Source organism: Lactuca serriola, chromosome 4, assembly GCF_051521515.1.
Source record: "Lactuca serriola cultivar US96UC23 chromosome 4, Lser_US96UC23_V15, whole genome shotgun sequence".
NCBI lineage: Eukaryota > Viridiplantae > Streptophyta > Magnoliopsida > Asterales > Asteraceae > Lactuca > Lactuca serriola.
The window spans coordinates 271,240,587-271,266,496 of record NC_136411.1 but is presented as its reverse complement, the minus strand read 5'-3'; the positions used below and the strand labels follow the sequence as shown (position 1 = coordinate 271,266,496).

Here is a 25,910-nt window from a genome sequence, read left to right as displayed (position 1 = left end):
AAAGCCCAGGCTGATGGATTAGTGATTACTAGCAGGCTAGAAGGTGGTTTGGGCTCAATGGTTAGGTTGTGTGTGGTAACCTACAAATTGAATTATGGTTGCATGAAGGCTAGATCAACGTTTTAAAGGTTTCATAAGTTCTCAAAACCGTTACTTTTCGCTTCATAAAGCCTCCTAGCCATTTTTATACTCTTTGGTGGATTAGGGTTACACTTTAATGCTTCTTATAGCTCCTTAATCGAGCATGGTCATTTTTTTCATTCATTAGTGTGCCAGACATTTTTTTGTGTGGTTTCATGAGTTTCTTTAATTTTCATTATTAGTTTACTGAGTAGTTGGTTGGGTGGCTTGTGACCACCAACTTTGTAATAAAGGCTTCATATAAGCCAAGTTTATGCATGGAAAAAGTAGATAGATGACATTTTAATCAAAAGAACCTTTGTTCACTTTGAATTATAGTTATAGTTCACTACTTTTCATAATCGATACGTGTTCTTGACTTGATACACATTCAATCAAATATGTCATGGATTGTTTTCACCGATATACAACTTAGTAAGTCTTGATTTGTCACTAATATATCCATTTCTTCCCACACATGTATCATTTGTGGTTGTTATTCTAGCTTAATTTACCTAAACACAACCCTACTCACTTAATCAAGCCTATAAAGGCATCAAACGACAATCACCTTTGTGTCCCTAATCAAGCAATATGGGAGTTACTAATTTGTGAAGCTCATGGTGGTGGTTTGGCGGGTCCTTTTTCCATTACCAAAACTTTAGAGGTGCTTTAAGAACATTTCATTTGGCCTAAGATGTTGGGATGTAACCAACATAGTGGGCAAGTGTGTTACATATCAAATGATGAAAACTTTCATGCATGGTGTTTATACTCCTTTGCAAGTTCCTATACGTTGTTGGAAAGATGTGTTAATGGAATTCATTATGGCTTTGCCTAGAACTCAAAGGGGGAAGGGTTCCGTTATAGTGATGGTGGATAGGTTTTCAAAAATTGCTCACTTTGTGCCATGTCATAAACCAATGATGCATCTAATGTGTTTGATTTGTACTTTAAAGAGTTGGTTCCATTACATATTATTCTTAAAACTATTGTTTCTGATAGGGATTCCATGTTTTTTAGTTACTTTAGGAACACTTTGTGGAGGAAAGTTGGAACCAAGTTACTTTTTAGTACATCCTATCATCCACAAGCTGATGGTCAAACGAAGGTGACTAATAGCACTTTAGGTACGTTGTTGAGGGGGTTGGTTAGCAAAACTCAAAACATTTCGACATCAAACTAGCACATGCTAAGTTTGCCTATAATCGTTCTCCTACTTATGTTACAGGTCACTCTCCTTTCGAAGTGGTGTATGGTGTGAATCCTTACATTCCTTTGGATTTGATTCCATTACCAAAGGATGAATTGGTTCACAAGGATGCTAATGACAAGTTGAAGGCCATGATGAAACTACACCAACAAGTTCATGTGAAGATTGAAGCCGTGAAAGAACGTGTCTTTCAAGATGGTGACTTGGTGTAGGTGCATATGAGGAAAGAACGTTTTCCTAACAAAAGGAAGAACAAAAGTTGATGTCAAGAGCAGAAGGTCCTTTCAAAGTGGTGTCACATGTCAATGATAATGCTTATAAGGTGGATTTGGGAGGAGACCATGGATTGCGTGCTACCTTTAATGTGGGAGACCTTTGACCTTATCTTGTTGAGGATGGCCTTGATGAATTAAGGTCATTTCCTTTCAAAGGGTGAGGGGATGATCCATCCATGGATCAAGAAAGCCCAAGCTGATGGATTAGTGATTACTAGCAGGCTAGAAGGTGGTTTGGGCTCAATGGTTAGGTTGTGTGTGGTAACCTACAAATTGAATTATGGTTGCATGAAGGCAAGGGCAACGTTTTAAAGGTTTCATAAGTTCTCAAAACTGTTACTTTTCGCTTCATAAAGCCTCCTAGCCATTTTTATACTCTTTGGTGGATTAGGCTTACACTTTAATGCTTCTTATAGCTCCTTAATCGAGCATGGTCATTTTTTTCATTCATTAGTGTGCCAGACATTTTTTTTGTGTGGTTTCATGAGTTTCTTTAATTTTCATTATTAGTTTACTGAGTAGTTGGTTGGGTGGCTTGTGACCACCAACTTTGTAATAAAGGCTTCATATAAGCCAAGTTTATGCATGGAAAAAGTAGATAGATGACATTTTAATCAAAAGAACCTTTGTTCACTTTGAATTATAGTTATAGTTCACTACTTTTAATTATCGAGATGTGTTCATGACTTGATACACATTCAATCAAATATGTCTTGGATTGTTTTCACCGGTATACAACTTAGTAAGGCTTGATTTGTTACTAATCTATCCATTTCTTCCCATACACATATCATTTGTGGTTGTTATTCTAGCTTAATTTACCTAAACACAACCCTACTCACTTAATGAAGCCCATAAAGGCATCAAAAGGCAATCACCTTTGTGTCCCTAAACATGCAATACGGGAGTTGCTGATTCGTGAAGCTCGTGGTGGTTGTTTGGCGGGTGCTTTAAGAACATTTCTTTTGGCCTAAGATGTTGGGATGTAACCAACATAGTGGGCAAGTGTGTTACATGTCAGATGACGAAAAAAACTTTGATGCATGGTGGTTACACTCCTTTGTCGTTTCGTATTCGTCGTTGGAAAGTTGTGTCAATGAAATTCATTATGGCTTTGCCTACAACTCAAAGGGGGAAGGATTCGGTTATAGTGATGGTGGATAGGTTTCCAAAAACTGATCACTTTGCGCCATATCATAAAACCAATTATGCATCTAATTTGTTTGATTTGTACTTTAAAGAGGTGGTTTCATTGCATATTATTCCTAAACCTATTGTTTCTGATAGGGATTCCATGTTTTTGAGTTACTTTTGAAACACTTTGTGGAGGAAAGTTGGTACTAAGTTAATTTTTAGTACATCCCATCATCCACAAGCTACTGGTCAAACGAAGGTGACTGACTAATAGAGCTTTAGGTACATTGTTAAGGGGGTTGGTTAATAAAACTCAAAACATTTGGACTTCAAACTAGCACATGTTGAGTTTGCCTGTAATCGTTCTCCTACTTATGCTACATGTCACTCTCCTTTTGAAGTGGTGTATGGTTTGAATCCTTACATGCCTTTGGATTTGATTCCATTGCCAAGGGATGAATTGGTTCACAAGGATGCTAATGACAAGTTGAAGGCCATGATGAAACTACACCAACAAGTTCATGTGAAGATTGAAGCCGTGAGAGAGTTGTACAAAAAGAATTCCAACATGCATAGGAAACCACGTGTCTTTCAAGATGGTGACTTGGTGTAGGTGCATATGAGGAAAGAATGTTTTCCTAACAAAAGGATGAACAAAAGTTGATGTCAAGAGCAGAAGGTCCTTTCAAAGTGGTGTCACATGTCAATGATAATGCTTATAAGGTGGATTTGGGAAGAGACCATGGAGTACGTGCTACCTTTAATGTGGGAGACCTTTGACCTTATCTTGTTGAGGATGGCCTTGATGAATTAAGGTCATTTCCTTTCAAAGGGGGAGGGGATGATCCATCCATGGATCATGAAAGCCCAAGGTGATGGATTAGTGATTACTAGCAGGCTAGAAGGTGGTTTGGGCTCAATGGTTGGGTTGTGTGTGGTAACCTACGAATTGAATTATGGTCACATGAAGCCTAGGGCAACGTTTTAAAGGATTCATAAGTGCTCAAAACCGTTACTTTTCGCTTCATAAAGCCTCCTAGCCATTTTTTATACTCTTTGGTGGATTAGGGTTACACTTTAATGCTTCTTATAGCTCCTTAATCGAGCATGGTCGTTTTTTTTCATTCATTTGTGTCAAACATTTTTTTGTTTGGTTTCATGAGTTTCTTTAATTTTCATTATCAGTTTACTGAGTAGTTGGTTGGGTGGCTTGTGACCACCAACTTTGTAATAAAGGCTTCATATAAGCCAAGTTTATGCATGGAAAAAGAAGATAGATAACATTTTAATCAAAAGAACCTTTGTTCACTTTGAATTATAGTTATAGCTCACTACTTAGTAAGTCTTGATTTGTCACTAATATATCTATTTCTTCCCATACATGTATCATTTGTGGTTGTTATTCTAGCTTAATTTACCTAAACACAACCCTACTCACTTAAGCAAGCCTATAAACGAAGGTGACTAATAGAACTTTAGGTACGTTGTTGAGGGGGTTGGTTAGCGAAACTCAAAACATTTGGACATCAAACTAGCACATGCTGAGTTTGCCTGTAATCGTTCACCTACTTATGCTACAAGTCACTCTCCTTTTGAAGTGGTGTGAATCCTTACATGCCTTTGGATTTGATTGCATTGCCAAAGGATGAATTCGTTCATAAGGAAGCTAATGATAATTTGAAGCTGTGAAAGAGTTGTACAAAACGAATTCCATCATGCATAGCAAACCACGGGTCTTTCAAGATGGTTACTTGGTGTAGGTTCATATGAGGAAAGAACGTTTTCCTAAAAAAAGGAAGAACAAAAGTTGATGTTAAGAGTAGAAGGCCCTTTCAAAGTGGTGTCACATGTCAATGATCATGCTTATAAGGTGGATTTGGGAGGAGACCATGGAGTGCGTGCTACCTTTAATGTGGGAGACCTTTGACCTTATCTTGTTGAGGATGGCCTTGATGAATTGAGGTCAGTTCCTTTCAAAGTGGGAGGGGATGATCCATCCATGGATCATGAAAGCCCAAGGTGATGGATTAGTGATTACTAGTAGGCTAGAAGGTGGTTTGGGCTCAATGGTTAGGTTGTACGTGGTAACCTACGATTTGAATTATGGTCACATGAAGGCTAGGGCAACGTTTTAAAGGCTTCATAAGTGCTCAAAACCGTTACTTTTCGCTTCATAAAGCCTCCTAGCCATTTTTGATACTCTTTGGTGGAGTAGGGTTACACTTTAATGCTTTTTATAGCTCCTTAATGGAGCGTGGTCGTTTTTTCATTCATTAGTATGTCAAACGTTTTTTTTATGTGGTTTCATGAGTTTCTTTAACTTTCATTATTAGTTTACTGAGTAGTTGGTTGGGTGGTTTGTGACCACCAACTTCGTAATAAAGGCTTCATATAAGCCAAGTTTATGCATGTAAAAATGAGATAGATAAAATTTTAATCAATAGATCCTTTGTTCACTTTGAATTATAGTTATAGTTCATTACTTGTCATAGTCGACACGTGTTGTTGACTTGATACACATTCAATCAAATATGTCTTGGATTGTTTTCACCGGTATACAACTTAGTAAGTCTTGATTTGTTACTAATCTATCCATTTCTTCCCATACACGTATTTTTGTGTTTGTTATTCTAGCTTAATTTACCTAAACACAACCCTACTCACTTAATCAAGCCCATAAAGGCATCAAAAGGCAATCACCTTTGTGTCCCTAAACATACAAAATGGGAGCTGTGTCTAAAGAACTAACATGCAAAGTAAATACTTCATTATATGTATATATTGGGTTACATCATGGAGTTAGGAAATTTTGACCTTTCTAAAGGTCTTTGATACAAAAGTTAAAGAAAGTAAGACATTTAGCCGAGTATTTGGCTCCCATTAGTCGCCTTTCAAGGATGTCTTATTGCTCCCTCATGTCCCTTATTTCAGCGAGGGTTGCGTTCATTTGGCTCTGGAGTGCTCCGGTGTGGTTTTGGGTGTCTCCATGCAGTGCGTCCAGACAACGATTATCGGCAGTGTTACTCCGTGCCGTTGCGTTGACTCCTCGAATCCGGATCGCCGAGACCCTTGACCGGTAGCTTTGGTTAGCTATCTTGTCCATAATAATAGGGAGTGCTTTGTCAGCTGAACCTGCATTGCTAACGTTGTAAAAGTCTCGACACATTCCATATGAAGGGCATACTCCATGTGTTTTCATCTTTCGCGAGGCGTATGCAATAACCTTTCCTCACTGCATTAGCACACAACCCAGTCTTTGCTTGGATGCATCGCAGTATACTACAAAGGCCTTTGTCCCCTCTGGAAGTGACAAAATGGGTGCGGTGCATAGAGCCTGCTTGTCTTCTACTCCTCCATTTCATATCTACAACTTGTGCCAAGAATGCATGGCATTCCTTGTGCAAATATTTTCAAGCTTTGACGCAGAAGATAATACGGAGAGTGGTACTGGGTTTATCGCCATAAATAACAAGGATTTCGCCATTTGGCAGATTAAGGCGAACGGCCTTTTCGTAACATAAAATGTCCGCAGGATGAGAACTTAGCCAATCCATGCTTATGATAACGTTGAAACTTTTTATTGAGACTGGCATGAGGTTGATTGGGAAAGAATTGTTGTTTAGTGCTAGGGTACAATTTATGTATATTCCTTTGGTCCTCTACCTCCTTTGGTGGTTCATAAACAGCTGCAATGGTACCTCGTTTGACACCATAATCGATCAACCGTTGAGCCAAGCACTTCACGCTGTCAAATGTGATTGGAATGGAAGCTAAGACATGTCCTTGGATCTGGGGTGCAAATCCCCATATGTATCTCTCCACTTTCTTCGACTCCGGGTTAACCATGCCTGGGCATAAGGCTGACAAATCACTAAATATGGTCGTGTAAGCGGCTAGATCAGACCTAGTCATTCTCAGGTACCAAAATTCCTGCTCCGGCTTTTGGATTTCACCCCTCGGGCAGTATTCTTCTAGCATTAGAACTTTTAAGTCCTCCCAACTCATGGCATTGACAACTGGGAGAGATAAGGACTTCATATGGCCCTTCCACCAGGTGAGGGCCCGATCAGCAAAAGTGCAAGCAGCGAACTTGACTTTACTTGCTTTCTAACATGAACATATCTCGAAGACCGTCTCGGTCTTTTCGAACCATTGCATAAGTGCAATGACTTCTCCAACCCCGATAAACACTTTTGGCTTTGCGTTTGAGAATTCTTTGTAGGTGCATTCCCTGATGTGACCCTGACCAGTGCCCTGGTTTAGGTGGTTCGTACTACTTCCGACCCCGCCAGCGCCATTAGAGTTTATCTGTGATGGTGTAGCCGCTATTGGTGCGGTGATAGCAACCTGCACCATGACAGGATCATATTACGGAGGTGGTGGCAGTGGTGTTGGTGTTGCGTTGTTTACGCGACGAGCAGATCTGTGAGGAGGCATCATGCTGCTAAAGAAATAATAATAAAAGACAATAAGTCTTTGATGATTGAAAATCGAGTGTTAATGAGTTAGCTATTTTGAACATTTCATGTATTAGATTCGACCAAAATAGTGATTTGAGTTTGATCCATAATAATAGTTTATATAATAATAGATAAACTTATGAATTTGAGTGATGTCCAAAGAATTAGCATGCAAAGTAAATACTTCATTATATGTGTATATCGGGTTACATCATGGAGTTAGGAAAATTTGACCTTTCTAAAGGTCTCTGATACAAAAGTTAAAGAAAGTAAGACATTTAGCCGAGATCCTATTCTATAACAAAATTTGGGAGTCGTGCAAGTACTACATGCGACGCGTATTGCGCTTAGTACTAGACTCCGCATCCGAGTATTTGGCTCCCATTAGTCGCCTTTCAAGGATGTCTTGTGGCTCCCTCATGTCCCTTATTTCAGCGATGGCTGCGTTCATTTGGCTCTGGAGTGCCCCGGTGTGGTTTTGGGTGTCATCATGCAGTCCATCCAAATGACGAATATCGGCAGTGCTACTCTATGCCGTTGTATTGACTTCTCGAGTTCAGATCACCGAGACCCTTGACTGGTAGCTTTGGTTAGCTATCTTGTCCATAATAATAGGGAGTGCCTTGTCAGCTGAACCTCCATTACTAACGTTGTAAAAGTCTCGACACATTCCGTATGGAGGGTGTACTCCCTGTTGTTGGCTCCAGTAGTGAATGTGGTTTCCCCAAATGGGAGTTGGTCCTTGATAACCTCTCCTAACAGCAGCAGGTCGGACGGCTGGTGGGTTGTACACCACTAGTTCTGTATCCGCTCCCTCAGACTCTTCCTCTTCCTCGATTGGTTCCTCCTGCTCATCTTTTTCTTCGTCCACCATTTCCTCTGGATCTTCTTCCGGATCATCCTTAATCCATCCTTCGTTACCTTGGTTTGGGTAGTAGGGTTCTCCTGGCAAGTGAAATCCGGCCATTTGTTTCTGTACGAGAATAGCCATATAAGAGTTGTCTAAAAGCTAAAGCATGTAAATTAAGTATCAGGGTTAAACTATTGTATTGACAAAATACTCCTATAGTATTTTAAATGTTATGTTTGATTCTAAAATTTATGTGTTTGGTAAGTTTTAGACTTGTTGTCCACCGCAGCTATTCCCTGACATATGTTAGTCAACTCTCGGACAAAGATAGTTGATCAGGCTATCCCAGTCCCGATTACATGTTCCAAGGCATAACTATAGTGCACAATTCATCTATAATACTTCTATATTGCTTTCATTATGATACAGATCCTGATATGTAATGTATGCATGTATACTTTTGTCAAAGATTCATTTTAAAAAGTATAACTCTTAGTCAGAGTGTTTTTGCCCAGTTGTGTTTATAGCTGTATATCAAAAATGGTTTTAACATACTTAGTTCACTATAAACAATGCTCTAATACCAATCGGTCACACCCACAAACCTGAACGGCAAAAACGTTCACGGGCGAAGGACTTCATGTGCAGTACCATAACAATTGAATAGTAAAAAAAGTACACACCACCATAATATATATATATATATATATATATATATATATATATATATATTTGAAAAGTTTACAAGATTGAAAGTCAAATACAATATGGTGTTCCAAAATATGTTACTAACGCCATGGTTTAGCGATTCCCTAAGAATACACGTTATTTCAAAGAAAAAGTGTCAACAATTAAGTTGGTGAGTTCATAAGTAGTGATTTGAGTAAATGTATGCCATTCGAAAGTTCGTGTATGTTTTCCAGAATCCGATAGTTTCTTTATAAAACATGTTATGAATCGTTGTTGTAAAGAGTGAAATGCATTATACCAGGAAAATCCTATATTTTCCTAAAAGTGAAAAGCAGTCTTAAATGTCCAAGATTGTAACTTGTAAGCAAATATGCCATGCTTAAAATGAAGATGTATAGTTTTATTATTAAAATAATAAAATCCACTGAAGATGTATTTAAATCAGATCCTAAATGTGACAATAATATCCTACTATGATTACTTAATACAAACAAGTTATATAAAAGCAATCATAAAGATATTATTCTATGGCTATGTTCTAGAAGCGTATTACTACGTACATAAGTCATTGTTTCCGCGTGTGAGTCTCTCATAACCAATACACAAACACACGCTCTCCTTCCAGGAGACTCTGGTTATAGAAGTGAACTTTCGTTTGATACTAAACAAAGCCATTTGCCTCACGTGATTGCTAACAACAAGTTCACGAGTAATATGATGAAAAATCTTTTGACAATTCAAGATAACAATTAAGTCATGTATTCAAAAGTGTGTATGTTTATATCCAAAACGATTACCCTCTACAGTGTTAACAAAGGCATAATAAAGAGTTGTGTTTTCTTAAATACAAATAATGTTTTAGTTGAAAAAGGTTACCCTTGTCATGATATGTTATGCATACTTATAAATAAAGCATATTGTATCTCAAGAGGGTATAGTTGTGTTGTGAAGTATTTTGCATGTTAACAACTGCATTTGATAGTTATGATAATCGCATGTAAAGTATAGCAAAAGATTGATAGTTCCATACGAGTTCAAACAATGCGTTTACAAAGTATGTGAAAGCATAGTGATAGGGGTATGAACTCACTTGGTAGAAGTGGCGGTTTGAAGAAGGCGAGACTAAACTCGGGCAGTACTTCGATTGGAGAAAGTTGATTTCTCAGAGATCTCGGGGGCGTTGGGACTTACGTCGTGTGCTATCGGTGATACCGGGGCTTTGAGGTAGCTTAGAGGGACTCGAGAGGCGTTTTATGGTGAAAGAGATGAGAGGAAAGCAACCGAACCCGGTACCCTAGCCTCCTTTTTATAGTGCTGGGAGGCACTACGAATGCAGGGCGTTCCCCTGTGAGGTCATTGCTTACGTATCTTGGACCTGATGGACGATGGGATGGCTCTGGTCGAAGAATGCAGGGCTATCCCTCTTGCACCAGCCTCGGATCTTGTGCCCCGATCTTGTAAAATCCATAACTTTTGCATACGAGCTCCAATTTCAACGTTCTTTATATCCACACATAGGTGAGAAAATACTCTACAACTCTCATTTAGACTTCGTCGGCTAATTTTGAATTTATTTTTATTATTTTAACTTTAACAGTCTGGGACTGGAAAAGTCCGTTTAAAATCCATAACTTCTTCATCTGAAGTACGTTTCCATCTGTCTTTTTACCGCTATAACACCATTGTCGAGATCTTCAATTCTCGTTTAGGTTATGTTGGCTAAAAATCACTCGATCTCCATTTCGAGTTTTTAGCTATCTACTGCTATATGCGAAACTTAGAAAGATCATAACTTCCTCATACGAAGTCAGATTTCGACGTTCTTTTTATGTATGTTTACGGTTTAATGATATCAATGACTTTCATTTGGATACCTATGGCTAGAATGTATTTTATTTAAAATTTCGCGTTTTATGCTTAATAGTGTTTTACCGGTTTGTCGCGGATCTTCGATTGGTCATAACTTCTTCGCTATAACTCGGATTTTAGTGTTCTTGGAAACCTTGTTACGATGTCTACCACTTAGAACATTCAAATTGAGATTTTTGAACATTTCATTTTTGACGCTATTTTTATTACTTCGAAAAGAGATTACAATATTTGACTTTCAGTCATTAAATTGACCTAGAATATCGGGTTGCTACATATTTACATTGACCTGAATTTTTGTATCATGAAGTAGTTTCTCACATGCTAGTTATTATGTATATGTTATCGTAAGTTTGTCCTCTTATGTTCTTGTATATGTATATGTATTTGTTCTCTTCTCTGTACTTGTATATGAATATGTATATGTTCTCTTCTCTGTATATGTATATGTATATGTATATGTATATGTATATGTATATGTATACACTCTTCTCTGTACTTATATATGTATATGTATATGTTCTCTTCTCTACACTTCTATATGTATATGTCCTCTAAACTATACATATTATAGTTTACTAGTATGTTTGTTTCGTATCTGACTTGAATAACTTGAAAGTAAGCTGTAATATTAATGTATGCATTTGGCATGTAATCGTATTTTAATCAACACTCAGACTAGTGAATCCTACCCTAAGCCCACAACCAAACAAGGAACAGGAATCAAGGATATTAACACTAGTCCTAAGTCTCAAAAATGTTTGTGTTAAGACTTTTGGTCAGTGGGATTGGGTTTCTAATAATAATAGCTGTGAGGCTGGTACTAGAATTATAGTGGGGTGGAATCCTAGACTTTATGATGTGATGATGATTTCTCAATCCAAGCAGGTTATCCACTGTTATGTTAAATCTTGTGATTCTGATTTTGGCATGTATTTGTCTTTTATATATGCTGCATTGAATTATCTTGAAAGAAGATTGCTATGGGATAATTTGAAGAAACATAGCTTAGTTGTTAAGAAGGAAGCTTGGGGTTTATTAGGTGATTTTAATGTTGCTTTAAGGCCATTGGAATATTCTGAAGGCTGTTCTAAAACACCCAAAGGAGTTGAAGATTTTGTTGATTATTTAAATTTTATTGAAGTTGAGGACCTGAATTCTTATGGGTTTCAGTTTACTTGGAACAAAACCCCTGCTGGGAATAAGGGTCTTTTGAAGAAACTTGATAGAGTTATGGTCAATTTGAAATTTATTTCGGATCATCCATTAGCCCATGCTGTTTTTAAACTGTATAGAAATTCGGATCATTGTCCTGCTATCTTAAATTTACCTGTTGGTAAGGGAAATGGAAACCTTCTTTTAGATTTGCTAATTTTATTGTTGAGAAGGAGGAGTTTTTACCTGTGGTTAAGGAAGTTTGGGATATTAATATTGATGGATTCTTTATGTTCAAAGTGTGTCAAAAGTTGAAGATTCTTAAAAAACATTGTAGGGAGCTGTGTAATAAGCATTGGGGTGCTGGGAAAAGAATTCAACAGTTAAGAAGAGAGTTGGATACAAACAACATGAAATTGATATTAATCCTTTTGATTGCAAGATTAGGGAAGAGCATGCTAATATTCTCTTTGATTTTAATGTTGCTTGTGATGATGAAGAAAAACTTCTTGCTCAGCGTGCTAAGATGAAATGGTTACAGGAAGGGAACAATAATTCTAAGTTTTTTCATAGAATTGTGAAGAGTAGGGGTAATATCAATCGTATTCAGATGGTTCTGGATGAAGGTGGAAGATGGGTTAGTGGGAAGGCTATGAAGGATAAGTTTGTTTCTCATTTTAATAAGTTTTTGGGTTGTAAAGATGTTACTGAGTTATCGGGATTAAATGATGATTTTTTTAATAAAAAATTGGATAAAAGGGTGGCTGTTAATATGATTAGAGTGGTTACTGATGAAGAAATCAAAGCTGCGATGTTTGATATAGATGACAATCGTGCCCCTGGCCCTGATGTGTATTCCTTAAAATTTTTTAAAAGTTCTTGGAATATAGTTGGGCCGGAGGTGTGTAAGGCTGTAAGGGAATTCTTTTGGTCTGGTAAATTGTTGAAGGGGATCAATGCTACGAGAATAGTTCTGGTTCCTAAAGTGGAGGTTCCGAGGAAAGTTTCTGATTTCCGGCCTATAGCTTGCTGTAATACTTTTTATAAGTGTATCAGTAAGATTATAGTGAACAGGATCAGAAATTGTTTGGGTGATATTGTTAGCAAAAATTAGTCAGCTTTCATTCCTGGAAGATCTATTTTGGATAATATTCTCCTTGCTCAGGAGCTGATGGTGGGGTATAAGAAAAAGATGGGAGTTCCTAAATGCACCATATAAATTGTGTCACACCCCGAAAACCGAAGGCGAAAACATTTCCGGGGTTGACTCCACGTTGAGTATCAAATCCAATGCACATAGTAAGTAAAGTAAAACAACCATTACATTACATATATAAAAGTTTTACATTTGTTTCAAAAGTAAAGTTATACAGTTGTGATACATAGTATATAATAACAAAACGAACTGGTCTTCTGCGCACTCCAACCTGGAACAAAATGATCTTTGGGTACCTGTTCTAACGCTGACCTGAGAACACAAGCGGTTTGAAAATCATCATCACGCTGGTGAGTTCATAAGCGGTTTTTGTTTTGTGAAAATGTTCGAGTTTCCTTTCTGTTTCTAAAAATGTTACACACACCAAGAAAATCCCATATTTTCTTAAAAAGGTTGGTTTTTGTTCTCGACATGTAAGGTAAAGTTGTACACTGAAAACACGTTTACTCTTGTGAAAATGTATAGTTATGTTATCTGGTTTGTTATACTGTTCTGGTTACGTACCAATGTATCCCCAGGAAAGTCCCATACTTTCTTGATTATGTGTTACCAATTGTGAAAGATGTAAAGTTATCCGGTTTGTTTCACTTTTCTAGTTATGTAAACGTTCCCCCAAGAAAGCCCCATGCTTACCTGAATGTTGGTTATCAATGTAAAAGATGTATTCTGTAAAATGTGGTTATGTTCAATGTTTCCCCAGGGAAGTCCCATACTTTCCTGAATGTTGGTTACCAATGTGAAAGATGTATACTGAAACCTGGTTATCTTGTAAAATGTGTTAAGTTATTCATTATTACTATTAAGTAAATCCCTGTTATCCTAATTGCGAGTTCCATAACCATACGATAGACTAGATATGGCAATAAGTAGTCCACATCACCTTATGACTTTCGTCACCCTTGAACCATTTCGGTTCGGCTGTAGCTAGCAGCCAGGTGTGGGGTAGTCAGCCCCGTAAGATCTGTACACTCAAGTCAAGCTCTCTAATCCAAGAGATTCTGGTTACGGGTGCAGTCCTCCACTCGCGTATCTCTGTGGAGTGTTACCGAGGACAAACAGTGTACAAGTTTTATGTTTCAAATGTTCTAATGTCATGCTTTTAACTAATAAAATGTGGAAACCATTTGTGAAATATATAAAACACAACAGTTTATAAACCCATTTCACAAATATATGTTTACATGATCTGCATGTTCAAACGGTTATCAGTTGTATCAATCAGTGTTAAAAGCATATAAAATGTGAAACACACACACGAAAACAAGTTTTGAGTACAAGTAATCCCTTGTACTTGCTTGTGTTCCCCCCCCTAAAAACAGTGAAAAACAGTGAAAAAGGATAGGGGTATGAAGTCACCAGGCGAGGAAATGCGACGGTTTCGGACACTAAACATTGGTTCGGGGCTTGATTACTCGCGATATTCCTATGTAAAATGAAATAATGTCCATATATATCTAATTAGATTTACAATTACTAATTAGATGGAACATTACACTCCAATGAGGTAAAACACCTTAAAACGAGTGTTTGGAGTGACCCGGGTGACATCTACGGACGTGTATTGATGCGAGGGACTTGGGATTGAAGAGTAAACTCTCTAATGATTTTTCAGCCATATATCTCCTATATACATGAGTTCACGTCCGTGAACTCATGTTGGAGTGAGTTTGAGTGTTAAAATGGATTAAATGGACTAGGGAATGTTGGAATGGATTTCTCAAATGCCTTGGATTAAATTGAATGAGCATGTACCTTACTTTTGGGAGTTCACGGCTGTAAACTTGGAGTTTACGGCCGTAAACTCTCCCATGCTCAAACTATACTTATTTTGTGGTACTTAGGACAATCACATGTGATTCTAGTTAATTTTCCAAGGCTTGGGGTGAATTTAGGGCATCAAACAACATATAATTTGGAGTTTACGGCCCTGGAGTACATGCTATGGCCGTAAACTCTCATATGTAGAGTTTTGTTATGTTTAAAGTCCCCAAACTATTTTTAGATGGTTCTAGGATTTATCACAAGGCTGTTGGTGGTGTTGGATGGCTTTCTAACATGTTTGAAATGAGTTTACTCCCATGTTTGAGGGGTTTACGGCCCAAGCATATGCCTTGGCCGTAAACTCATACTAATCCATCAAAATCCAAGTTTAAGGTGTTCCAAGTCCAGGTTTGTAAGCCTCAAGGTCGTATCTAAGTCTCAACAATGATTTGGAAGGGTTTAAGTGCTCAAAAACCCCATTTTTATGTGTTTATGGCCCAAGCATATTCCTTGGCCGTAAACACATTTTCCAGGTCCTAAATCACACTTTAAACATAGATTTGAAGGCATAAGAGGTTGAATAACAAGCTAGGAAGGTTACCTCTATGATTTGGAGCCTTAAATCTTTGATTTTGGACCTTGATTCTTGGATGAGGAGAGAGGTTAGAGAGAGAGTAGTGAGAGAGTCAAAAGCTTCAAATGGAAGCTTAGAACACTTTAAATAGTGTTCGGGAATTGGACATGGCGGAATTCTACCCGATACCGGCGTTAGACGGGGCTTTTGGTCGCACCCGGCCAACTTGCCATAATCCGATATGGTTGATTCTAGAAATGTTTCGATCACTAGAATGGGGTGTTAGAATGATTTCTAAATGCATTAAGACACCCATTAAGTCATTTTAGATACATGAAATTTAATGACTTAATTAAACGATGAAATCGGAAACAAATTTGGAAACGACGATTGGTTGATCGAATTGGCTTACGAAATGAGTTACAAGAAGTGATACGAAATTTCGGGTTGTTACAAATTGATATTCAAAAGGCATATGATACGTTGGATTGGAGTTTTCTTAATCGAATTCTGCAGGGGTTTGGGTTTCATCCAGTTATGGTTCAGTGGATTTTGGCTTGTGTTTCTTCTCCGTGGTTCATGCTTAATTTTAATGGTGAAGATCATGGGTATTTTGAAGGAAAGAGAGGTCTTAGGCAGGGAGATCCTTTATCTCCTTACCTATTTACTATAGTTATGGAAGTGTTTAATATCATTCTTGGTAAGCTTATTGATGAATCCTAGAATTTTAAGTTCCATAGTAAGTGTATGGCCCTCAATATTTCCCATTTATGCTTTGCTGATGATCTGTTGGTTTTCTCTTATGGTAATGGGAATTCGGCCAGAATTATAAGGGATGCCCTTGATGAATTCAAAAAGGTTTCAGGGTTGAAGGTTAGTATGGAAAAAAGTCAGATTTATTTTAGTTGTGTTAAGCCGAATATGAGAAGGATTATCTTGGGTATCCTTCCTTTTGATGTTGGGAGATTTCCGTTTAAATATTTGGGTGTGCCTATGTGTGTCACTAAGTTGTTTGAAAGAGATTGTAAAAAGTTGATTGAAAAGATTAAGATGAGAATTTTCAATTGGAAAAGTAAGACTTTATCGTTTGCTGGCAGGTTCCAGCTCATTAACTCTGTTTTAACATCCATTCATGTTTATTGGGCTTCGATCTTTAAAATTCCCATTGCTACTATTAATGAGATTGAAAAGATGTGCAGAAGTTTCTTATGGGCTAATGGTGAGATAGTCAAAGGGAAAGATAAAGTCAAGTGGCATGATATTTGTAAGCCTAAGGAGTATGGTGGTCTGGGAATCAAGAATTTAAGGAGATGGAATGATGCTTTGCTTGCTAAACATGTATGGAATGTGATTAATATCAAAAATTCCCTATGGGTGCAGTGGGTGAGAATCAATTATATAGGTAGCAGAAATTTTTGGGATATTTTACAAAAAAAGAGTATGAGCCATGATTAACAGGATGCGACTTTGCTTTGTACGTTTGACTTCTCGATCCATGATTTCGATCGGTTCCTCCACAAAGTTGAGGTTTTCATCGATCTCGATCTCGTCTAAAGGAATCACTAGGGTTTCATCGGATAGGCACTTCTTGAGATTTGAAACATGGAAGACGGGATGGATGTTACTAAGCTCGTTGGGTAAACGAAGTTTATAGGCTACCAGACCGACCCTGGCGAGGATCTCGAAGGGTCCAATGTACCTTGGGTTAAGTTTTCCACGTTTTCCAAAGCGTACTCTGCCTTTCCAGGGCGAGACCTTCAACAGGACATGATCTCCAACCTGGAATTCCAGTGGTTTCCGACGGTTATCAGCGTAACTCTTTTAGCGATCTCGTGAAGCTTTCAATCGTTCCCGGATTTGGATGATCTTCTCAGTGGTTTCGCGGATGATTTCAGGACCAGTGAGAGCACTGTCGGGGACTCGACTCTTGGCTAACTGTGTATCTCCTACCTCGGCCCAGCACAGAGGGGATCTGCACTTGCGACCGTATAAGGCTTCAAACGGGGCAGCCCTGATGCTGGTGTGGTAACTATTGTTGTACGAGAACTCGATCAAAGGTAGATGTGTGTCCCACGACTTTCCAAAATCAATGAAACATGCCCTAAGCATGTCCTCTAGGGTTTGGATTGTTCTCTCACTTTGTCCATCGGTCTGAGGATGATACGCCGTGCTCATGTCTAGTTTGGTTCCAAGAGCCTTCTGGAGAGACTGCCAGAATCTAGAGGTAAACCTGCTATCTCGATCAGAGATAATGGACGCAGGTACACTGTGCAGTCGGACTACCTCTTGGATGTAAAGTCGCGCGAGTCTTTCCATCTTGAATGATTCTTTGATCGGAATGAAGTGAGCGGACTTTGTCAAACGATCGACAATTACCCAAATGGTATCATACCCACTCGGACACTTGGGTAATTTGGTGATGAAGTCCATGGTAATCATCTCCCATTTCCAATCGGGTATCTCGGGCTGATGGAGCAGACCCGAGGGTTTTTGGTGCTCAACTTTAACTTTGGCGCAAGTCAGACACTTGCCCACGAACATAGCTATCTCAGCTTTCATGTTTAGCCACCAGTATTATTTCTTGAGATCCAGGTACATCTTGTCCGAACCCGGGTGAACAGAGTATTTGGTCTTGTGCGCTTCCTCCATGACAATCTCCCTGAATCCTCCGGACTTTGGAATCCAGATTCGATCCATGAAACAGTAGACTCCGTCACCTCTGATCTCAAGTTTCTTTTCCATTCCTCTTAAGGCTTCGATCGACACGTTCTCGGGTTTGAGGGCTTCTAACTGGGCTTCTCGGATTTGCATGGGTAAGTTGGAATGGATGGTCATCGTCTGGTTCTTCACTTTGCGGCCTGCACTCTCCTTTCGGCTAAGGGCATCTGCTACCACATTGGCCTTTCCGGGATGGTAACGGATTTCACACTCATAATCACTGAGTAGTTCTACCCATCGTCGTTGTCTCATGTTCAAGTCTTTTTGATCAAAGATGTGTTGCAGGCTCTTGTGATCAGTGAAGATCGTGCACTTGGTTTCGTAGAGGAAATGTCTCCAAATCTTCAATGCAAAGACTACGGCTCCTAACTCTAAGTCGTGTGTGGTATAGTTGACCTCGTGTGCTTTCAACTGTCTAGAGGCATAAGCAATCACCTTTCCTCTTTGCATAAGCACACAGCCTAAGCCTTGATTGGACGCATCGCAGAAGACAACGAAGTCCTCTATCCCTTCGGGTAGGGACAGAACAGGCACGCTGCACAAGGCTTTCTTCAACATCTGGAATGCGGTTTCTTGCTTATCACCCCAACAAAAGGGTACACCTTTCTGGGTTAGAGTGGTTAAGGGTTTGGCGATTCTGGAAAAGTTCTGAATAAATCTCCGATAATAGCCGGCGAGACCCAAGAATTGCCGGATTTCTGTGGGCGTTTTCGGTGCCGACCAATTCTCTATCGCTTTAATCTTGGAAGGATCTACATGAATACCCTCCTCGCTTACCACGTGACCGAGGAAAGTTACCTTCCGAATCCAGAACTCATGCTTGGAAAATTTCGCGTACAACTTCTCGGATCTAAGGGTTTCCAACACTAGCCGCAAGTGCTGTTTGTGATCTTCTTCGCTTCTGGAGTAGACAAGTATGTCATCAATGAATACAATGACAAACTTATCCAGATAAGGACGACACACCCGGTTCATCAGGTCCATGAACACTGCCGGTGCGTTGGTTAGACCGAAGGGCATCACTACGAATTCGTAGTGTCCATACCGAGTTCTGAAAGTTGTTTTGGACACATCACTCTCATGAACTCGTAGCTGATGGTACCCTGACCGAAGGTCTATCTTGGAGAAGTAACTGGCTCCATGGAGTTGATCGAAGAGGTCATCTATTCGCGGAAGAGGATATCGGTTTTTGACGGTCAACTTGTTCAGCTCACGATCGTCGATACACATCCGAAAGGACCCATCTTTCTTCTTGACAAACAATACCGGAGCTCCCCAGGGTGAGGAAATCGGTCTAATGAATCCTTTACTGAGCAACTCATTGATTTGGCTGGATAACTCCTGCATTTCTGCTGGAGCTAAGCGATACGGAGACTTCGCTACAGGAGTAGCTCCAGGAATTAGATCAATACGGAACTCGACCGGACGCTCGGGAGGAATTCCTAGAAGCTCTTCGGGAAACACATCAGGAAAGTTACAGACTTCGGGGATGCTCGCGAGGTCTTTAACTTCCTGTTTCTCGTTGATTACATGAGCCAAGAATGCAATGCACTCCTTTCGCAGGAGCTTTTGAGCTTTGATGCTGGAAATGATACGAAGATTGGAACTGAGTTTATCTCCATAAATGATGAGAGTTTGACCCGAAGGAAGGTTGCGACGGATGGCTTTTTCGAAACAAAGGATATCCGCATGATTGGGACTCAACCAATCCATGCCAATGATGACATCAAAGCTCTTTATGGAAACCGGCATGAGATCGATAGGAAACGAATGGTCGTTCAGGGTAAGGGTGCAACCTACGAACACCTCGCTGGCGCTTTCTTTCTCACCGTTCGCCATCTCGACGGTAAACGTTTCAGTTAAAGGTTGGGGATTATGTTTTAGGTTATGTTTGAACGAATGACTAACAAAGCTTCTTTCAGCACCCGAATCGAAAAGAATACTAGCATATGAGTTGTCGAGAAGGAACGTACCCGAGACTACAGTGGGATCGGCGACTGCTTCCTCCCGTCCTATGACTAGGACTCTCCCGGTATTATCAATTGTTGACTTCTTGGGGCAGTTCCTTTTAAAGTGCCCAACCTCTCCACAGTTATAGCAGGCTTGACCAACGCCTGCTCCAGATGATTGATTGGCCGATTGGGCCAGAGCTTTGCAGAATCGGACCGTGTGCTCCTTCTTACCACAATTGGTACAAGATAGTTCTCGACAGGGGACGGGGTTGTGGTGGTACTTGCACTTGTCACACAGAGGAAGAATACCAGCATATCTGCTAGTAGGAGTTGGAGCTGTGGATCCCACAACAGAAGCAGCAGCAACGGAGGTAGTAGCAGCATGGACTGCTACAGTCTGTTGTCTCTTGGAGGATCCTTGGGAAGATTGACCCTTCTTCTTCTTCTAGAACTTTCTCTTCTCACCACTCCTTTTAATCGGCTCAGAAGTGGTGGTGGTTTCCTCGACATCATCACTATGATCAATTAGGGTTTGGGCTAAAGTCTTGGCACTATCATAGGTATCCGGACGAGCAGCTAAGACATGACCCTTTGTCGGTTGGGTTAGCCCCCAAATGAACCTTTTGATCTTCTTACTTTCAGGAGTGACTAATCCAGGGCAGAGAAGTGCGAGATCATCGAATCGGGAAGTGTATGCAGCAATGTCGGAACCTTTCTTCAGGTTCCAGAGCTCGTGCTCTAGTTTCTGCATTTCACCACGGGGACAGTATTCGGCTATCAAGAGTTCTTTCATGGCTTCCCAACCCATGGCGTTGGCTACGGGTAGGTTCAGGGATTTGACTCGGCCGTTCCATCAAGTCAAGGCTTTATCGAGGAAGGTACAGGCTGCGAATTTGACCTTATCGGACTCAGCACAGGCATAGATTTCGAAGATAGATTCGATTTTTTCGAACCATCGGGATAAGGAAATGACACCTCCAGTGCCATCGAAGGATGTTGGTTTTGCATTCATGAAATCCTTATAGGAACCCTCCTTTCGGTGTCCCTGATTGATTTCTTGATCCTGAGTTTGAGTACCACCTCCCGAACCAACGGAACCACCAGTGTTTAATTGGGACATAGCAGCTGCCACCGCGGCGGTAACAGCTGCCTGAAATACCACGGGGTCAAATTCAGGAGGAGGTGGTGGCGGAGGGTTGTTGGTCTTTGAGCTGGGTCTCTTTCTGGGAGGCATCTTGATCTAATAAGATCAAGAAAGAGAGGATGATAAGTCCTCTGAATTGAATCGAGAGATATGACAGATATATATTCCGAATAAGCGATAAGGCAGGAAAAAGTTATCAAAGCAGGTAAACTATCGCTATTGGAATGATCAAGGATCTATACGTGAACGAGGATTTCTACAAAGAATTGGCTTGAGAAATACTCCCATAGTATTTCATGATTCGCAACGACACTGGCTCGATATTTGTGGTATTATGGTAAGTTTTAGGCATGCCGCATACCACAATCACTCCCAAGCACATGTTAGCCGTGTCTCGAATGAATATAGTTAGCCAGGCTATATTGATCCTAGACACGACTACATAACTGCCCAGGTTTAACCACAGTATACAACACCCATTTACTTATGTTCTGTTCTACTTGTAGTTACGGATCTCGACGGTTCGGTATACTTGTATACTTTTGAAAATACTTATAGCTTGAAGATACTTTTAATTCAGAGCACTTAGGCCCTTTAGTGTTTATAGTTTTATACCATGTAAGGTTTGGTATACTTTATTCACTATAAACAAGGGCTCTGATACCAATCTGTCACACCCCGAAAACCGAAGGCGGAAACATTTCCGGGGTTGACTCCACGTTGAGTATCAAATCCAATGCACATAGTAAGTAAAGTAAAACAACCATTACATTACATATAGAAACGTTTTACATTTGTTTCAAAAGTAAAGTTATACAGTTGTGACACATAGTATATAATAAGAAAATGAACTGGTCTTATGCGCACTCCAACCTGGAACAAAATGATCTTCGGGTACCTGTTTTAACGCTGACCTGAGAACACAAGCGGTTTGAAAATCAGCATAACGTTGGTGAGTTCATAAGCGGTTTTTGTTTTGTGAAAATGTTTGAGTTTCCTTTCTGTTTCTGAAAATGTTACACACACCAAGAAAATCCCATATTCTCTTAAAAGGTTGGTTTTTGTTCTCAGCATGTAAGGTAAAGTTGTACACTGAAAACATGTTTACTCTTGTGAAAATGTACAGTTATGTTATCTAGTTTGTTATACTATTCTGGTTACGTACCAATGTATCCCCAGGAAAGTCCCATACTTTCCTGATTGTGTGTTACCAATTGTGAAAGATGTAAAGTTATCCGGTTTGTTACACTTTTCTTGTTATGTAAACGTTCCCCAGGAAAGCCCCATGCTTTCCTGAATGTTGGTTATCAATGTAAAAGATGTATTCTGTAAAATGTGGTTATGTTCAATGTTTCCCTAGGGAAGTCCCATACTTTCCAGAATGTTGGTTACCAATGTGAAAGATGTATACTGAAACCTGGTTATCTTGTAAAATGTGTTAAGTTATTCATTATTACTATTAAGTAAATCCCTGTTATCCTAATTGCGAGTTCCATAACCATACGATAGACTAGATATGGAAATAAGTAGTCCACATCACCTTATGACTTTCGTCACCCTTGAACCATTTCGGTTCGGCTGTAGCTAGCAGCCAGGTGTGGGGTAGTCAGCCCCGTAAGATCTATACACTCAAGTCAAGCTCTCTAATCCAAGAGATTCTAGTTACGGGTTCAGTCCTCCACTCGCGTATCTCTGTGGAGTGTTCGCCAAGGATGTGTCTCCAATCATACAGGACTAACAAATTTACTAGTAATAATATGATAATCCTCCACTCGCGTATCTCTGTGGAGTGTTACCGAGGACAAACAGTGTACAAGTTTTTTTGTTTCAAATGTTCTAATGTCATGCTTTTAACTTATAAAATGTGGAAACCATTTGTGAAATATATAAAACACAACAGTTTATAAACTCATTTCACAAATATATGTTTACGTGATCTGCATGTTCAAACGGTTATCAGTTGTATCAATCAGTGTTAAAAGCATATAAAATGTGAAACACACACACGAAAACAAGTTTTGAGTACAAGTAATCCCTTGTACTTGCTTGTGTTCCCCCCTAAAAGCAGTGAAAAACAGTGAAAAGGATAGGGGTAAGAACTCACCAGCCGAGGAAATGCGACGGTTTCGGACACTAAACATTGGTTCGGGGCTTGATTACTCGCGATATTCCTATGTAAAATGAAATAATGTCCATATATATCTAATTAGATTTACAATTACTAATTAGATGGAACATTACACTCCAATGAGGTAAAACACCTTAAAACGAGTGTTTGGAGTGACCTGGGTGACATCTACGGACGTGTATTGATGCGAGGGACTTGGGATTTGAGTTTACTCTTCAAGAGTAAACTCTCTAATGATTTTTCAGCCATATATCTCCTATATACATGAGTTCACGTCCGTGAACTCATGTTGGAGTGAGTTTGAGTGTTAAAATGGATTAAATGGACTAGGGAATGTTGGAATGGATTTCTCAAATGCCTTGGATTAAATTGAATGAGCATGTACCTTACTTTTGGGAGTTCACGGCTATAAACTTGGAGTTTACGGCCGTAAACTCTCCCATGCTCAAACTATACTTATTTTGTGGTACTTAGGACAATCACATGTGATTCTAGTTAATTTTCCAAGGCTTGGGGTGAATTTAGGGCATCAAACAACATATAATTTGGAGTTTACGGCCCTGGAGTACATGCTATGGCCGTAAACTCTCATATGTAGAGTTTTGTTATGTTTAAAGTCCCCAAACTATTTTTAGATGGTTCTAGGATTTATCACAAGGCTGTTGGTGGTGTTGGATGGCTTTCTAACATGTTTGAAATGAGTTTACTCCCATGTTTGAGGGGTTTACGGCCCAAGCATATGCCTTGGCCGTAAACTCATACTAATCCATCAAAATCCAAGTTTAAGGTGTTCCAAGTCCAGGTTTGTAAGCCTCAAGGTCGTATCTAAGTCTCAACAATGATTTGGAAGGGTTTAAGTGCTCAAAAACCCCATTTTTATGTGTTTATGGCCCAAGCATATTCCTTGGCCGTAAACACATTTTCCAGGTCCTAAATCACACTTTAAACATAGATTTGAAGGCATAAGAGGTTGAATAACAAGCTAGGAAGGTTACCTCTATGATTTGGAGCCTTAAATCTTTGATTTTGGACCTTGATTCTTGGATGAGGAGAGAGGTTAGAGAGAGAGAGTAGTGAGAGAGTCAAAAGCTTCAAATGGAAGCTTAGAACACTTTAAATAGTGTTCGGGAATTGGACATGGCGGAATTCTACCCGATACCGGCGTTAGACGGGGCTTTTGGTCGCACCCGGCCAACTTGCCATAATCCGATATGGTTGATTCTAGAAATGTTTCGATCACTAGAATGGGGTGTTAGAATGATTTCTAAATGCATTAAGACACCCATTAAGTCATTTTAGATACATGAAATTTAATGACTTAATTAAACGATGAAATCGGAAACAAATTTGGAAACGACGATTGGTTGATCGAATTGGCTTACGAAATGAGTTACAAGAAGTGATACGAAATTTCGGGTTGTTACAAATTGATATTCAAAAGGCATATGATACGTTGGATTGGAGTTTTCTTAATCGAATTCTGCAGGGGTTTGGGTTTCATCCAGTTATGGTTCAGTGGATTTTGGCTTGTGTTTCTTCTCCGTGGTTCATGCTTAATTTTAATGGTGAAGATCATGGGTATTTTGAAGGAAAGAGAGGTCTTAGGCAGGGAGATCCTTTATCTCCTTACCTATTTACTATAGTTATGGAGGTGTTTAATATCATTCTTGGTAAGCTTATTGATGAATCCTAGAATTTTAAGTTCCATAGTAAGTGTATGGCCCTCAATATTTCCCATTTATGCTTTGCTGATGATCTGTTGGTTTTCTCTTATGGTAATGGGAATTCGGCCAGAATTATAAGGGATGCCCTTGATGAATTCAAAAAGGTTTCAGGGTTGAAGGTTAGTATGGAAAAAAGTCAGATTTATTTTAGTTGTGTTAAGCCGAATATGAGAAGGATTATTGATCCATGCATGGATCATGAAAGCCCAAAATGTGATGGATTAGTGATTACTAGTGGGCTAGAAGGTGGTTTGGGCTCAATGGTTGGGTTGTGCATGGTAACCCACAAATTGAATTAGGGTTGCATGAAGACTAGGGCAACATTTTTAAGGCTTCATAAGTGCTAAAAACGTTACTATTTGCTTCATAAAGCCTCCTAGCCGTTTTTGACACTCTTTGGTGGATTAGGGTTACACTTTAATGCTTATGATGACTCCTTAATGCTTCTTATGGCTCCTTAATGAAGCATAGCCGTTTTTTTTTCATTCACAAGTCTCATGGACGTTTTTTTTGTGTTCTTTCAAGAGTTACCTTAATTTCTATTTACTAGTTTTAATGAATAATTGGTTGGTTGGCTTGTAACCACCAAATTTGTAATAAAGGCTTCATATAAAGCCAAATTATGCATGGAAAAAGTAATAGACGAATTTTTAAGAAAAAAAAACCTTTGTTCAATTGGAATTATTGTTATAATTCAAAAATTATCTTCTTAGGACGTGTTCTTGACTTGATACGAACTCAATCCAATAGGTCTTGGATTGTTTTCACCGGTATACAACTTAATAGGTCTTGAGTTGTTACTAATCTATCCATTTCTTTCCATTCATATATCATTTGTGGTTACTATTCTCTCTTAATTTACCTAAACACTACCCTACTCACCAAATCAAGCCCATACACGTATCATAAGTGGTATCAGAGCGCATA

General features: G+C 39.3%; 1 protein-coding gene across 1 annotated transcript; it reads left to right on the top strand.

Moving 5' to 3' along the window:
• Nucleotides 1-11,478: 11,478 nt before the first annotated feature.
• On the top strand, nt 11,479-12,880 carry LOC145099357 (uncharacterized). The gene is made up of 2 exons (XM_079036942.1): nt 11,479-11,947; nt 12,150-12,880. The coding sequence occupies exons 1-2, from the start codon at nt 11,479-11,481 to the stop codon at nt 12,878-12,880; spliced, it is 1,200 nt and encodes a 399-aa protein (XP_078893068.1).
• Nucleotides 12,881-25,910: the final 13,030 nt, after the last annotated feature.